Here is a 13,964-nt window from a genome sequence, read left to right as displayed (position 1 = left end):
TGGTGGCTTCAACCGGTACTAAAGGCCCATCCTATATAAGAAAACACTTCAAAAAATTCAGTTTCTCATCTGCTTCTTCTCCTTTGTCCTGTCGCCCGCCGCCTCCGTCGCTGCCCCCTTCGATGCCCCCATCGCCACCCCTCGTCGACGCCCCGTCACCGCCCCGACCGCCCCCGTTGAAGGAAATATGCCCTAGAGGCAATAATAAAGTTATTATTTATTTCCTTATTTCATGATAAATATTTATTATTCATGCTATAATTGTATTAACTGGAAACATAATACTTGTGTGAATACATAGACAAACTAAACATCACTAGTATGCCTCTACTTGACTAGCTTGTTAATCGAAGATGGTTATGTTTCCTAACCATGAACAAAAGAGTTGTTATTTGATTAACGGGATCACATCATTAGAAGAATGATGTGATTGACTTGACCCATTCCGTTAGCTTAGCCCTCGATCGTTTAGTATGTTGCTATTTGCTTTCTTCATGACTTATACATGTTCCTATGACTATGAGATTATGCAACTCACGTTTACCGGAGGAACACTTTGTGTGCTACCAAACATCACAACGTAACTGGGTGATTATGAAGGAGCTCTACAGATGTCTCCAAAGGTACATGTTGGGTTGGCGTATTTCAAGATTAGGATTTGTCACTCCGATTGTCGGAGAGGTATCTCTGGGCCCTCTCGGTAATACACATCACATAAGCCTTGCAAGCATTGCAACTAATGAGTTAGTTGCGAGATGATGTATTACGAAATGAGTAAAGACTTGCCGGTAACGAGATTGAACTAGGTATTGAGATACCGACGATCGAATCTCGGGCAAGTAACATACCGATGACAAAGGGAACAACGTATGTTGTTATGCGGTCTGACCGATAAAGATCTTCATAGAATATGTAGGAGCCAATATGAGCATCCAGGTTCCGCTATTGGTTATTGACCGGAGACGTGTCTCGGTCATGTCTACATTGTTCTCGAACCCATAGGGTCCGCACGCTTAAGGTTTCGATGACAGTTATATTATGAGTTTATGAGTTTTGATGTACCGAAGGAGTTCGGAGTCCCGGATGAGATCGGGGACATGACGAGGAGTCTCGAAATGGTCGAGACGTAAAGATCGATATATTGGACGACTATATTCGGACATCGGAAAGGTTCCGAGTGGTTCGGGTATTTTTCGGAGTACTGGGAAGTTACGGGAATACGGGAGAAGAAGTATATGGGCCTTATTGGGCTTTAGGGGAGAGGGAGAGGCAGGCCGCGCGCCCCTCCAAGGCCTAGTCCGAATTGGACTAGGGGGAGGGGCTGCGCCCCCTCCTTCCTTCTCTTCCCTCTTCCCTTTCCTTGTCTCCTACTCCTACTACATGGAAGGACTCCTAGTTGGACTAGGAAAGGGGGAATCCTACTCCCGGTGGGAGTAGGACTCCCCTAGGGCGCGACATAGAGAGGGCCGGCCCTCCCCTCCTCCACTCCTTTATATACGGGGGCAGGGGGCACCCATAGACATAAGTTGATCCACGTGATCATATTCTTAGCCGTGTGCGGTGCCCCCTTCCACCATAATCCTCGATAATATTGTAGCGGTGCTTAGGCGAAGCCCTGCGACGGTAGAACATCAAGATCGTCACCACGCCATCGTGCTGACGGAACTCTTCCCCGACACTTTGCTGGATCGGAGTCCGGGGATCGTCATCGAGTTGAACGTGTGCTAGAACTCGGAGGTGCCGTAGTTTCGGTGCTTGATCGGTCGGGCCGTGAAGACGTACGACTACATCAACCGCGTTGTGCTAACGCTTCCGCTGTCGGTCTACAAGGGTACGTAGATCACACTCTCCCCTCTCGTTGCTATGCATCACCATGATCTTGCGTGTGCGTAGGAAATTTTTGAAATTACTATGTTCCCCAACACCCGTCCCCGTCGCCGCGTCCCGCCCCGTCGTCCCCGCCCGGCCCGTCCCCGTTCCCGTTGTCGCGGCCCCGCCCCCATTCCCGTCGTCGCCATCCCCGTCGGCGCCGCCCGTCGCCGTCCCCGTCGCCGCCCCCGTCGCCTCGCCTCGCCGGTGAGATGCTGCCCCGGCCACCATGTCCACACACACGCACATTGTCTTTTAGTTTTTTAGTTATAAATTTTAGTTATAGAATTTTTTATGTTTAGTTGAACTAGTTGAATTAATACAACTAGTTTATTTTTAGTAAATGCTTAGTTGAACTAGCTAGTTGAATTAGTACTAGTTTATTTTTAGTACGAAAATTTAGGTATATGAGATTTGATGATCTAATTAAAATATTACTATATATAGCTACTTTATATATTTTAGTAAGAAAATTAATAGAACTATTTATTTTTAGTAAATTCTTAGTTGAATTAGTTGAATTAATAGAACTAGTTATTTTTAGTAAGAAAATTTAGGTATATGATTTTTGATGATCTAATCAAAATATTACTATATAGAACTACCTACTTTATTTTAGTAAGAAATTAATAGAACTAGTTTATTTTTAGTAAATGCTTAGTTGAATTAATAGAACTAGTTTATTTAGTTGAATTAATAGAACTAGTAAGTGTTTAATGTTTCACCTATATATGAACATATGTTAGATATTAATGTCAAATGTTAGATGAATTAGATATAAATTATATGTTAGATATATATTTAATTGAGTTATATGAGATTTGATTATCTAATTAACATTTTATTATATATAACTAGCTACCTTATTTTTAGTAAGAAAATTAATAGAACTAGTTTAGTTGAATTAGTTGAACTAGTTAGTTGAATTAGTTGAGCTACTTTATTTAGGTATATTTTTCGTAAGTGCTTAGTTGAATTAGTTCAATTAATTAGTTGAACTAGTTGAATTAATAGAATTAGTTGAATTAATAGAACTAATAAGTGTTTAATGTTTCACCTATGAATATAGGAATGTCGTCTGACGACGAACACGATTTCATTATGTGCGAATACTGCGAAGACCAGCGCGACCTGTGCGGCAGAAATTTTCTAGTTGATAATAGACGTTTCAGCATCAAGCTGGATGAGAACTTCGAAGTGGATATAGTAAGTCACAACGACAAGTCTTTTTTCGTAATTAAGCATGACTTATGCTTCATTTGCTTCAACTTTTAATTTTAATTTTTCACTATTCTATTAGCATATCCCCTGCCATGCAAGAATTTTTGTCTTGGATAAGATAGGTTTCAGTCCTATCGAAACTATGGAGATAAAAGGAGTTTACTTGAAGACCGAACATGGTTATACCTTCAACGTCAAATTATACAATGCAGACACATACACCTATTTTGAATGCAAAACTTGTCAAGCACTATGCAAGGCTTATGCATTTGAGCCTGATATGGTTATCACCTTTGATATTCGTCCGGAAGATGATATTATAGGTAATAGAGACATCTGGGTCGATGTGCAGACGCCTCCAATTCTACCATTATGTGAGTTTCTCAACCATATTTATGTCTTCGATATGAGATTATTTAAACCAGTTGAATAATTAATAGATCTCAATTTATATTGACAGCTTATTTCTAATCAAGCAAACATGTCCGGCGCTTGGTAGACAGGATCGTCCACTGTCCCGGAGCTGAACTAAACTGCGAGGAGACAAGTCATTATGTTTCATGACTTGAGGATCTTGATGCTGTCAAGACAAATTTTTTTCTTGCACTTAGAAATGTTAGTACTCAAAACGTGCGACCAATAGTGTTCGTACTGAACTACAGTCACATATATTTAGGAAAGATGGTAAGATTTCTACTATTTCTCCTCAGTGCATCTTTTGCATACATTATTTTTTTAAGCTAAACTTCATTGCTAAGTATGTTACTATATGATGTTCTTCAACAGGGACTCCCGATGAATGTTGTGCCTAATTGGATCGAGACTAAAGGTACCATGAATATTGCTAGCTTACGGCCAAGATATCCTACAATGCACTTTAGTGCATTCAGGATTTCTAATAGCGAGGAATGCTTAATAGTAAAAAACTGGAGCAAAATTGTGAACGATCGCAGAGAAATACTAGGGGGCAGCAATTAGAAGCGCAACCCACGATTAGGAGACATGTTCATCTGCATGCTCCAATATGATGAATCAGGAAATCTATACATGTTCTATGCTATTTTACCTGAGAGAGAGCAGCAGGAGTGATTAATTAGCTAGTTCATGCTCTTACTACTTGTCCTCTCATGTCCGTGTTCTTCGTCCTGAACTTAATCTCAAAGAGTGATTTGTTTTTATGGTGTTATGAACGCTTGTAATATCATTACCATGTTGAACTCGATGATATCTTTGCTTCTGGTACAAGTGAATGTTTCTTCTTTAAGCTAGTGTTGGTGGTGATTAAATAGCGGTAATGACTATATGATGATTAAGCAGTGGTAATGAGACGACTATTATATGATGATTTTTAGCTAGTTATGAAAACTGTTGTTGGTGATGATATATATGATGCAAGAGTTTTTATATTAATATGATGATGATGATGAGTTATTACATCATTTATGAAAGAAACCGCAGATTAGTTTCAACTGGATGGATTCTAGCTAAGTGATCAAGTATATGTCATATCCATATTACCTCGATCACTTAATTAGGTGATCAAGTATATATAATATGGATATGACATATACTTGATGACTTAGCACGATCCAGTTAAATTAATCCGCGGTACATTCACCTATGATTTAACAACTCATTATAATGTAAAACAATCACTAAATTAAATTGAAAACACAAAATTAAACTAAAAATAAAAAATAAAACCAAAACACACCCAAACATTTAGTACCGGTTGGTGTTACCAATCGGTACTAATGTCCTACGCGCCCACGGAGCTGACTCGTGCCACGTGGTTGCCCTTTAGCACAAGTTCGTGCTGAACCGGTACTAGGGGGGGGGGGGCTTTAGTGCCGATTACCGAATCGGCACTCAAGGGCCTTACGAACCGGTGCTATTGTCCGGTTCTGCACTAGTGTGAAACCGATGCGAGTTGAGATTGGTTGCCTGGTTAGGAAGACTTACCAAAAAAAAAACTTTGCCCAAATGTTTTTTTTAATAGGATGCACGAATGCTTTGGATCCCAACAGGATCACGGCTCACGGACTCTCTAGCTTGGAGATTTAGTGCCGCAAAGAATAGTTGCAAAGCTATACAACCAAAGTTGGGTTGGCAGGTACAAAGGAATGCCTACTCAATTTTCCGATGGCTCAATTTACTCGTAATACCACACTATGTTTTCTATAGGTTGGTTGACCGTGGCCCATTTTCTAACATGTAGCTTCGCCCGTGTCGGAGAATTCATGGCAAATACTCCATATAAGTGCTTCTTACAGCCAAGAGAAGGTTTTGTTGGCAAGGTGGTTCTACACAGGGACTGACTTTCAAAGCACGAAGGGTTCGCAAATACATAACGCATTAAGAGGAAGTCTGACAAACTCACCCTCTTTAATCCTTTATCTAAAAGATTGAACTCCTCAAAAATTTGAAAAGAAGTTATCCTCATTGTTCAGATTTGAGCACCCGAAGTAATTTTTCCCATATCTTCTGCCCGCTCGCCAGCAAATATAACGAGGGGCGCGGGAGAGGCCGGTGGGTCGGTATAGGGACTCAATGTCGGCGGCCGTTGGCGTAGTAGGTCAAACCCTATCATGAGGGTAAATTTCACGCCATACTGCATATCCGATGGTATGAAGCTGATTTTAATGGAGCGAAGCAGTCTCAAACAAGCCCTAAACCAGCCATTGGTCAGCTCGGCAACCAATTAACCTGTCTGGGCCGGCCTGGAGATGGGTTGAGTCGGGCCTTTGTGGTTCCATCCACTTGCTCATGGGCCTGAAGATACTGGATCAGCTACACAGCGTTCTCCCCAACCGCCCACGTCTCGTTAGGTTTCCCGTGCGTTCAACTCCGACCCCACGTTTTTTTTAACTCCAATTCCCAGCGCCGCCGCCGCCATTCCCCGTCTCGCTCCGCCGCTGGAGCCACAACCCTCCTCCTCGACCGGCTCTTCCCCGCACAACTCCTCCCTCACCCCTCTCTGTGAAGACCTGGACCGAAGCCACCGCCGGTCACCGGATCTGCTCCCTGCCGCTGCCGCCGGCCCATAGAGGATCCCGTCCTCGTCCGGCCAGCAGGCGGCGATGGCAGCGAGGGCCCTCGGGCTCGCCGGCCGAGCACTCTTGCGACCGCTCGCCTCACCAGGCGCCCCGCGCCTGCTGTCAACTGACAAGGTACGTTTACCAGCTCCCTGGTCTAACTGTTCGACATTGCTCACTTCCGTTGCATTTCCAGCTAATTAGGCCCATCTAGCCGGCAACACGTTAGTAGAGTGAATCTCATGAACTGAAACAGATAGATAAATTCACAATGCTCGGTGCCAATTCAACCAGTGATGTAATTTCATTTCGTGGGGATTAGAAGAAGAAAAGAAGAAAACAGAGGAGTTCTTGTAATCATTTCTTTGTTTCTTTGCTACTGTACTTGCACCTCCTTTGCCATTTCCAGCTAACCTAACGAATTAACCGTGTCCGGTGCCTGTTGGTGACCGCAAATGCTTGCTGCTATAGCCTTAAATCTTGTTAGCTGATACATTGCTATAAGTACACGCACTTTTTCTGCATTTTTTTTCCCAAGTTTTGCCGAGACATCAACAGAGTGGTCGGTCTTGTTATCCGGTGCTTGATACAATTTGAATCTTGATTTGTGCTTTTGCAGGGTCCATTGCAGGGCCTCACGAACGCCGGTGATCCGATGAGTCGCCTCATCATGCAAGCACGGAACCAGACTGATGGCGGTTTCCCTCGTCACTTTGCTGAGAATGGATTCACAGCTGGTGGTGGCAGGATGGGTGGAAACGGATTGACAGCCGGTGATGGCAGGATGGGTGGAAACGGATTTACAGCCGGTGATGGCAGGGTGGGTGGAAACGGATTCACAGCCGGTGATGGCAGGATGGGTGGAAACGGATTCACAGCCGGTGGTGGCAGGATGGGTGTAACCGGATTCACAGCCGGTGGTGGTAGGTCGGGCCGGTTTAACATGGAAATGCTGCGGCCAGCAGGGGCTCCGCGAGTAAAGAGGGACGTTCTCCACGTCACGCTCAAGGGGAAGAAGACCTTTGTGACTGTGACGGACGTCAAGGGGAACAGGAAGGCTGGGGCTTCCGCTGGCTGTTTGGAGGATCGAAAGGGGCGGTCTCGTCTTGCTCGGTATGCTGGTGAAGCAACAGGGGAACACATGGGTCGAGTTGCCAGCAAGATTGGCCTCAAATCGGTCGTTGTGAAGGTGAAAGGATACTCCTTTTTCAGGAAGAAGAAGAAGGTGATCATGGGCTTTGCGGATGGTTTCCGGGGCGAAAGAGTGAGGACCCCGTCTCCTATCATGTATGTCCACGACGTGACCCAGCTCGCTCATAATGGATGCCGGCTGCCCAAAAAGGTAAGGAAGTAAGACTGATAAGAAGCCCCGGCAAGAAGTGTGGAGACCAGTATCCTGCCTCCAAGGAGAAGCAAAGAACGATATGTATGTATCGACTGGTTTCGTAATAATATCATCAGGCTGGAAGTATTTATAAATACTTATTAGACAGTCTTAGATCGGCTTTTGTAACTCAAAACCATTTTGTCATTTCCTGTAATGTTGCTGAGGTGATGGATTTGTTTTGATATGACATGGTTGCATGCAGTTCCCTCTCCTTTTCTGGGTTTCCTATATTACGTGCTGAGATGCTACAAATTTCTTGACTTGCAAGAAGTGAAAAAGTATGAAGTTGCAAGTAATTTAGACGGGTTTCACACTAAAATAATGTTCTGTTTTAATGGTTGGCTCTATCCCCTCATTTTTCTTTTTTTAACCGGCGAGAAAATATTCTGAGATTTTGTAAAATTAATCATTGTCTGTGATTCTTTTATTATTAAGCAGGGCAAAATTCAACTCTTTAGGCCAAAATATGCAGAACTCCCTTCATATTCCCTCTTCCCCTCTCACTCAAACTTCTCTGTTGAAGCATTGGAGTGGTTACAGGGGTGAATCTCCTGTGCAATTAATTAGAAGGGTGGAATTAGTGGGTGATTATTTAGAACTTAACTAGAATCTCTAGTGTGGTCAGGAGTGGCTTCTCTGCTATTATTTTGTCTGCATTAGTTGGAAGGACGTAGTATTGCAAAGGAACTTTTAACCAGAATCTTGCTGCAAGATTAGTTGCAGCAAGGAAAACACTGAATCTTGACAGCATCATACACGGACCATGCATGGAATGAGATCAATGATTCCATGATTTCATTAATGACAGTGTTCCACATATATATCACTTGAAATTGCTACCAACTGCTTATGTTCATAATAGCAAAGCCAAAAAAGTAGAAATCATAGTTAACCCAGATTACAACCAAAATGCAGACAACACTGAATTTTGGTGCACACACTACTGTATCAAATCATTCTGCTTGTACATGAATGCTTTGCTTCAGAGTATTATTATAAATCTTCGTAAAGCTCCCGATCGATCCTTTTTCCACCACGCCCATATCCATCAATCGTCGGCATATATAAATAGCATCTCCAGCCCCAGCATTGTAGTACTTCACAAGATGGGGACGATATGATGGAACTCCTCACTGCCAAGGATTTGTTCTGCAAACATCCTATTCTGATCGACGTGGTCATGACCCCCCTCGATACTACCAGCCATGCTGACTGACTAGATATCATCGGTGTGAAGACTGCGGGCATACGCCACTAGATCTACTTCTTCGTTCCAAATTACTCGTCATAGAAATGGATATATCTAAAACTAAAATACAACTAGATACATCCATACCCGCGACAAGTAATTCGGAACGGAGGGAGTACCTCCATACTTGATGTATGGTAGCATTCCCAAGGATGTAGAGCGCCAGCTTGGCCAGCCCCAACACATCACAAAATCCAGACACGTGGACACTCTTGAGGTGACGATGAAGGGGCCCTTGCACAGCCGTCACCATCCTCATAGTAGGAGGGCAAAATCTATCACGACCCAACTGCACACATATATCCGTTAATTTCACTATACATATTCTTCAGGGGGGGAGGGGGTCAAACAGACGCAACACACAACTATCCTAATTGATGTGTTAAAAAAGTTCATAATCAACCGTTAAATTACTTACATGCATTTCCAGTTCTTCTAAGACAGGTGCTAATCATATGGATCCCACATGAGCTCAAGGTTCATGTTTAGATGCCTCAAATTGATGAAGCTAGGCTGGTTTTCACTGAACCTTAGCACCTGGAAGAGAAACAGTGCAAACACAAAATTAATAATTAAACTGAGATCCAATATTGTGATAGCAAAGTTTAAATAAAGTAAAACGAAGCACTTCTTTCTAGAGAAAACCTTGTCAAAATTCAAAAGTAGAAATACTTTTTTGCACATGTGGAAGAGCAAGCTCGGTGAAGGTGAATGTCAAATCGTCGAAATCATAATCATGGAACTCTTGAGTCCTCATGTTTGACACAAAGGTCGCCTCTGACAACCTCAAACAATCACTGAGCAGAATTTGCATGAGATCTTCCTCGAACTCAAATTTGGTAAGATTAGGAGCATGCAACTCTATCATTTCCAGTTCACAATGGTGCACAAGCAGGTACTGCAACCTGCACAGCTCCTGCCCTATGTGTAAACTTGACAAGGAGGGGCACCACTCTATGTTTAGACACTCGAGAAGAGCACAACTTAAGAACAGGCACTGGAGATCACCTCAGAACAGGACCTTTTTTACTGTGAGTTTCATAAGGTTGCACAAAGAGATGAGATGTGACACAAGAGCCCTTTGGGCCACTGAGCTTGCACAAAGGGAAAGCTTACTTGTACTGGTCACATGTAGCGCTAGCGCAATTAACATCAAACGTGAAGTCAAAAGCAAAATGTACTTGGCCCTTGACGCGGTGGAAAAGTTAACCCATCTATCGATGTGATACGTCGGCTTTCTGCGAAGGCCAAATTCAACAACAAACTTGTCCAACATAGTCATAGTTGCAGTAGAAGTAGACCACAGTGGGAGCAATACACTGTCCACATTGGCGATGAATTCCGCAGTCCAGGATGCCCGTTTAGTATTTCTCATAGTCAAATCCGGAAAATCTCAGGTTGGAATCCCGATCTGGTAGTCTTGGCTAGATTGTAACAAAGACACAAGGGACACGCGGTTTACCCAGGTTCAGGCCTTCTGAGATAAAACCCTACGTCATGCTTTGTTGTATTGATTGTGGATGGGGCACATGGTACAGGTGATCTACAGCGAGATCGGATATGCGGCCCTAGCACCATGACTTATATGGATACTGGGGGCACCTAGGGTTTACACATGGTTAGCCGTATCTAAGGGGCAAACGTGTCAAGGACTATCTCTACGCCTTGGAGTATGCGTCAAGTCTTCGTGTCATTCCTTCTTGATGCTTCTGGTCCAGACGAACGAGGCCCACCAGTGATAGGCTTAGGGGGTCCTCGGCCAACCCAAAGGATGGGCAACCGACATGCCGAGCACCACCTAATCCAGGACTCCGTCAGTAGCGCTTTAACCGGTCTTCAAGCCGAGGACTCTCCTTAGTCTTCCCGAGCTGCTCTTCATCTTCAGTCTTCGGTCTTGTAAGCTGGTTTAATCCCGTAGGTCATTTTTTCCGAAGAGTCATATACTGATTATTACTTCTACATGAATTGGTAAAGAGAACCCACCAGTTATCGGATGAGTTGGCGCTGGTCAAGGCTGAGCTGGAAAAATCGAGAAAAGAGGTCGAGCTTGCGAAAAAAGGCCATGCCGAGGGCAGTGAGCTACAAGAAGCATATGCGAAGTTAGCCGAGGAGAAGAAGCAACAAGCGCTCGAGATAGAACAACTCAAGTCTCAACTGGTTGCATCCGATCATGAGACTAAGAAGGCTATCAAGTTGTTGGCTGGTAAGTGTTTATCACTTCCTGTTATGTATTATACATAGCGCATTCTGAGTGTACCAACTAATGTGGTTACGTGCAATGCATTATCCTTAAAGGATGGCTTAACGCGGCTTGGTGCTCTGCACCAGCTTGCCGGGTCGTCCACGGGGATCATTTCCCAAGCTCTATGGCCACAGGAAAAGCTACCCGATGACCAAGCTGAACTCGTTGGACGTCTTTAAGAAGCTCGTCAGCGCATCAGGACTTCGAAGATCTTGGCCTGTCAAGAAGGTACTCGACAAACATGGGCCATGCTCTTGACGCATTCCCCAACATTGGAGCTCAAGGATATTTCCTACGTGGGGCCAAAAGGCGATGACGGTGAGGAGATAAAACAAGACCCTATGTCAAGAAGGTCATGCCATTTGCTCAAGAAATAGAGCAGGACCGTCGTTTGAAAAAACTTCTTGATGGTGTGGAGAATCCTCCAATGTAATTTATGTTCCGAACACAAATTTGGATTTTCTCAACTTGTGTATGCTGATATTTATGTTAACCAGCCGCCGGCTTCTACCCCCTCAGCGAGGAGTGCATGTAGTATCGGCCTGGTTTATGGGGGATTCTTTTGTTGGTGTAAGGAAACCCAACATGTAGGTCTAATCTAAACATAATTCAACCACGATGCGAATAGTTTTGGTGCAGGAGACCCTCCAACGGTTCCTACAACCATGTTACTATCTTTACGATCATGAACTTGACCCTAACCTCGTCTATTCCGAGGAGAATATTTTCATGCTTCGAATCGCATGTAACCTCAAGGGTATTTTTATTTTTCACTTCTTTTGTGCCGACCTATTATGTGCGTTGTGACTACTAGCTTTTGGCTTCTCCCACCTAAGATACTTGACCAGGTTAAGCCTAGAAGTAACGATCACAGAGGTGCTCCCGTTACACCCTTGGCCGAACGTGAGGGAACGTAAGGGGTAGGAGCCAGGCAGGCCAGGTTGCCAAAAAGTCACAAGTCAAAATTGGTGCATATAATGGCTTAGAACGAATTGTAGAAGGGTTATGTACACTATGCACACGTCATAAAACCGTCAAATAGAGTACCCTAATAGAGCTCAGATTTTGAATTCCGACGTGCTTTAACATTCCCCAGTGAGGAGGGGCAGGTGTTGTATGGTTATGAATCATACGACACTTGGCACTTTAGAATAAGGATTTAAGAAAGAACAATGGTTAACAACTAGAATAGTAACAGCCAAACTTTGTCTATATAAAGCCTAACTTAGATCTAATCATAAAAATCAAATAAATTAACAAAGAATATAAGTTGGCCATTAAAAGTAAAAATGTCACGGGAAGACCGCATTCCTGAAGGCGTTGCTGTTGAAGATCCTCATCCTCCATGTGATGTCAATGTTTGGTGTGCGGATATGGTCTTAGTTGTAGTTTGTCAATGGTAGATCTGATCGCTTTGGGGCTTTTTTCTTTTTCTTTTTTCCACGCCTACACATAGCTTTTGGTCTTGTGACCTTGCTAGTTGTTGGTGTGTTTTTGCGTGAGTGTGTGTAAGGTTGGTTGTGTGTATCCTAATTATGCAAAGGCCGGGTGTGTGGTCATATTGTATCCTCTCAATGCTTCATTTGAGCCAATAAAATCCACCCTTTATCTGAAAAAGTTCCATGGGTTTGGCTCCAGTCGCCTATCTCTTGAAGCGACCTCACATATGACAATGTAGAGGTCGGTGGGGGAGGATGGAGTTTCCAGGAGGGTGGTGCTCAGCAACGGACGCGATGCTGGTGTGGCGCTGGCCTGACTAACGTGAATATAACTCAAAACTGTACGGAAATAGACCCTAAGATTAAGACTATCAACTCAATATCATTATGCAGACATAAACTCAAGGATGCAATGCACTAAAAATAAAAATTCGGACATCTCATATTTTGTTGGCTTTTTCTTGGGCTCAAGATATGACAATATATACAACCTAGACCATGGAAAACTAGAAAGTCTCATGAAGAAACCTTGCCTAGCTCATACAACGGAATAGGTAAAAAGATGTCCTAGTGTTTCGATGAGATGAAATTGAATCATGTTGGAGGATACTTTGATGACCCGGCTGCACTGAACACTCGATAGTGTGCTGAAAAATCGCTACACCAACTCTGGTATGGTTGTTCCCACTGTTGGAAACACGGTCAACTATATCACAAAGGTCAACCTCTCCATGTAAAAGAAGAACAAGTAAGAGTTTAAGATATGCAATCTGTATCGCGGATAAAACATGAAGTACTTGATTGACAACATGAGGTTTTGGTGATGTGTAGTATAGGGGGTCCGGTCGGCTCTCATGTGTAGGACTAAGAGTAGAAAAGACTAAAACTCAATCAAACAAAACATAAACCCTAACTCTACGCCCTAGAGGGCAATGTAGGGAGATACATATACAGGTGAGGCGGGGGCGTCGGCCAGACCAAGGACCGGGGGGGGGGGGGGGTGGTCTAACCTTAAGCCGATTTCCTCCTACATAAATACTCTAAAAAATAACATCCACCGTATAGATCATGTGTCCCAAGACTAAGCTACCACATCACCTATAGAATAGCTATGGATGAAATTACAATTTGTCATGCTGTATATTCTTCCCATGTCCTCACATGTCATCACAGTGGCTTAAACTCCAGAAATATTCACTTTTAACTTCAGCTTTGCTCCTGTATGTTCGCTGACATATGCATGCTTGATCATACTTAGTATTTGTCCCAATTGTCCATGGTAGATCATTTTTTTCACAATAAAAATAAATATACCTGATTTAAGCATCATCATATTAACATAAGCACTTGGAAGAGCTCTTAGAAATGGAATTACCTGATATTTGAGTTGGCGTGTAAGAGCCTAGTCATTGGCCCTTGTGCTTCTGGAACTTGAAATAAGATGGTAATGTAGCTGGGGGTATCATTCCCAAAAGTTTATGTCCCAAGGGTAGTATTTAGCACGAAAAAAAATCACACACAG

The 13,964-nt window shown here is 43.4% G+C and overlaps 1 protein-coding gene and 1 pseudogene across 1 annotated transcript; one reads left to right on the top strand and one right to left on the bottom strand.

Moving 5' to 3' along the window:
- Positions 1-5,914: 5,914 nt before the first annotated feature.
- On the top strand, positions 5,915-7,724 carry LOC125528948 (uncharacterized). The gene is made up of 2 exons (XM_048693364.2): positions 5,915-6,260; positions 6,745-7,724. Exons 1-2 carry the CDS (start codon positions 6,171-6,173, stop codon positions 7,477-7,479), a joined length of 825 nt encoding a protein of 274 aa, XP_048549321.2. The 5' UTR covers positions 5,915-6,170; the 3' UTR covers positions 7,480-7,724.
- A 478-nt stretch (positions 7,725-8,202) lies between these two features.
- LOC147981921 (uncharacterized) lies at positions 8,203-10,136 on the bottom strand (annotated as a pseudogene).
- Positions 10,137-13,964: the final 3,828 nt, after the last annotated feature.

The sequence above is a fragment of the Triticum urartu genome, chromosome 3A, assembly GCF_056163025.1.
Source record: "Triticum urartu cultivar PI428250 chromosome 3A, HENAU_Tu73, whole genome shotgun sequence".
Classification (NCBI taxonomy): domain Eukaryota; kingdom Viridiplantae; phylum Streptophyta; class Magnoliopsida; order Poales; family Poaceae; genus Triticum; species Triticum urartu.
Note: the sequence above shows the minus strand (reverse complement) of the source record. Positions and strands in the feature narration are given on the sequence as shown.

Excerpts from the sequence above, each read along its gene's own strand:
- LOC125528948 (XM_048693364.2), top strand. The coding sequence starts at position 6,171 with ATGGCAGCGAGGGCCCTCGGGCTCGCCGGCCGAGCACTCTTGCGACCG. Across the intron at positions 6,261-6,744 it reads GCCTGCTGTCAACTGACAAG|GGTCCATTGCAGGGCCTCAC; the intron begins GTACGTTTACCA and ends GTGCTTTTGCAG.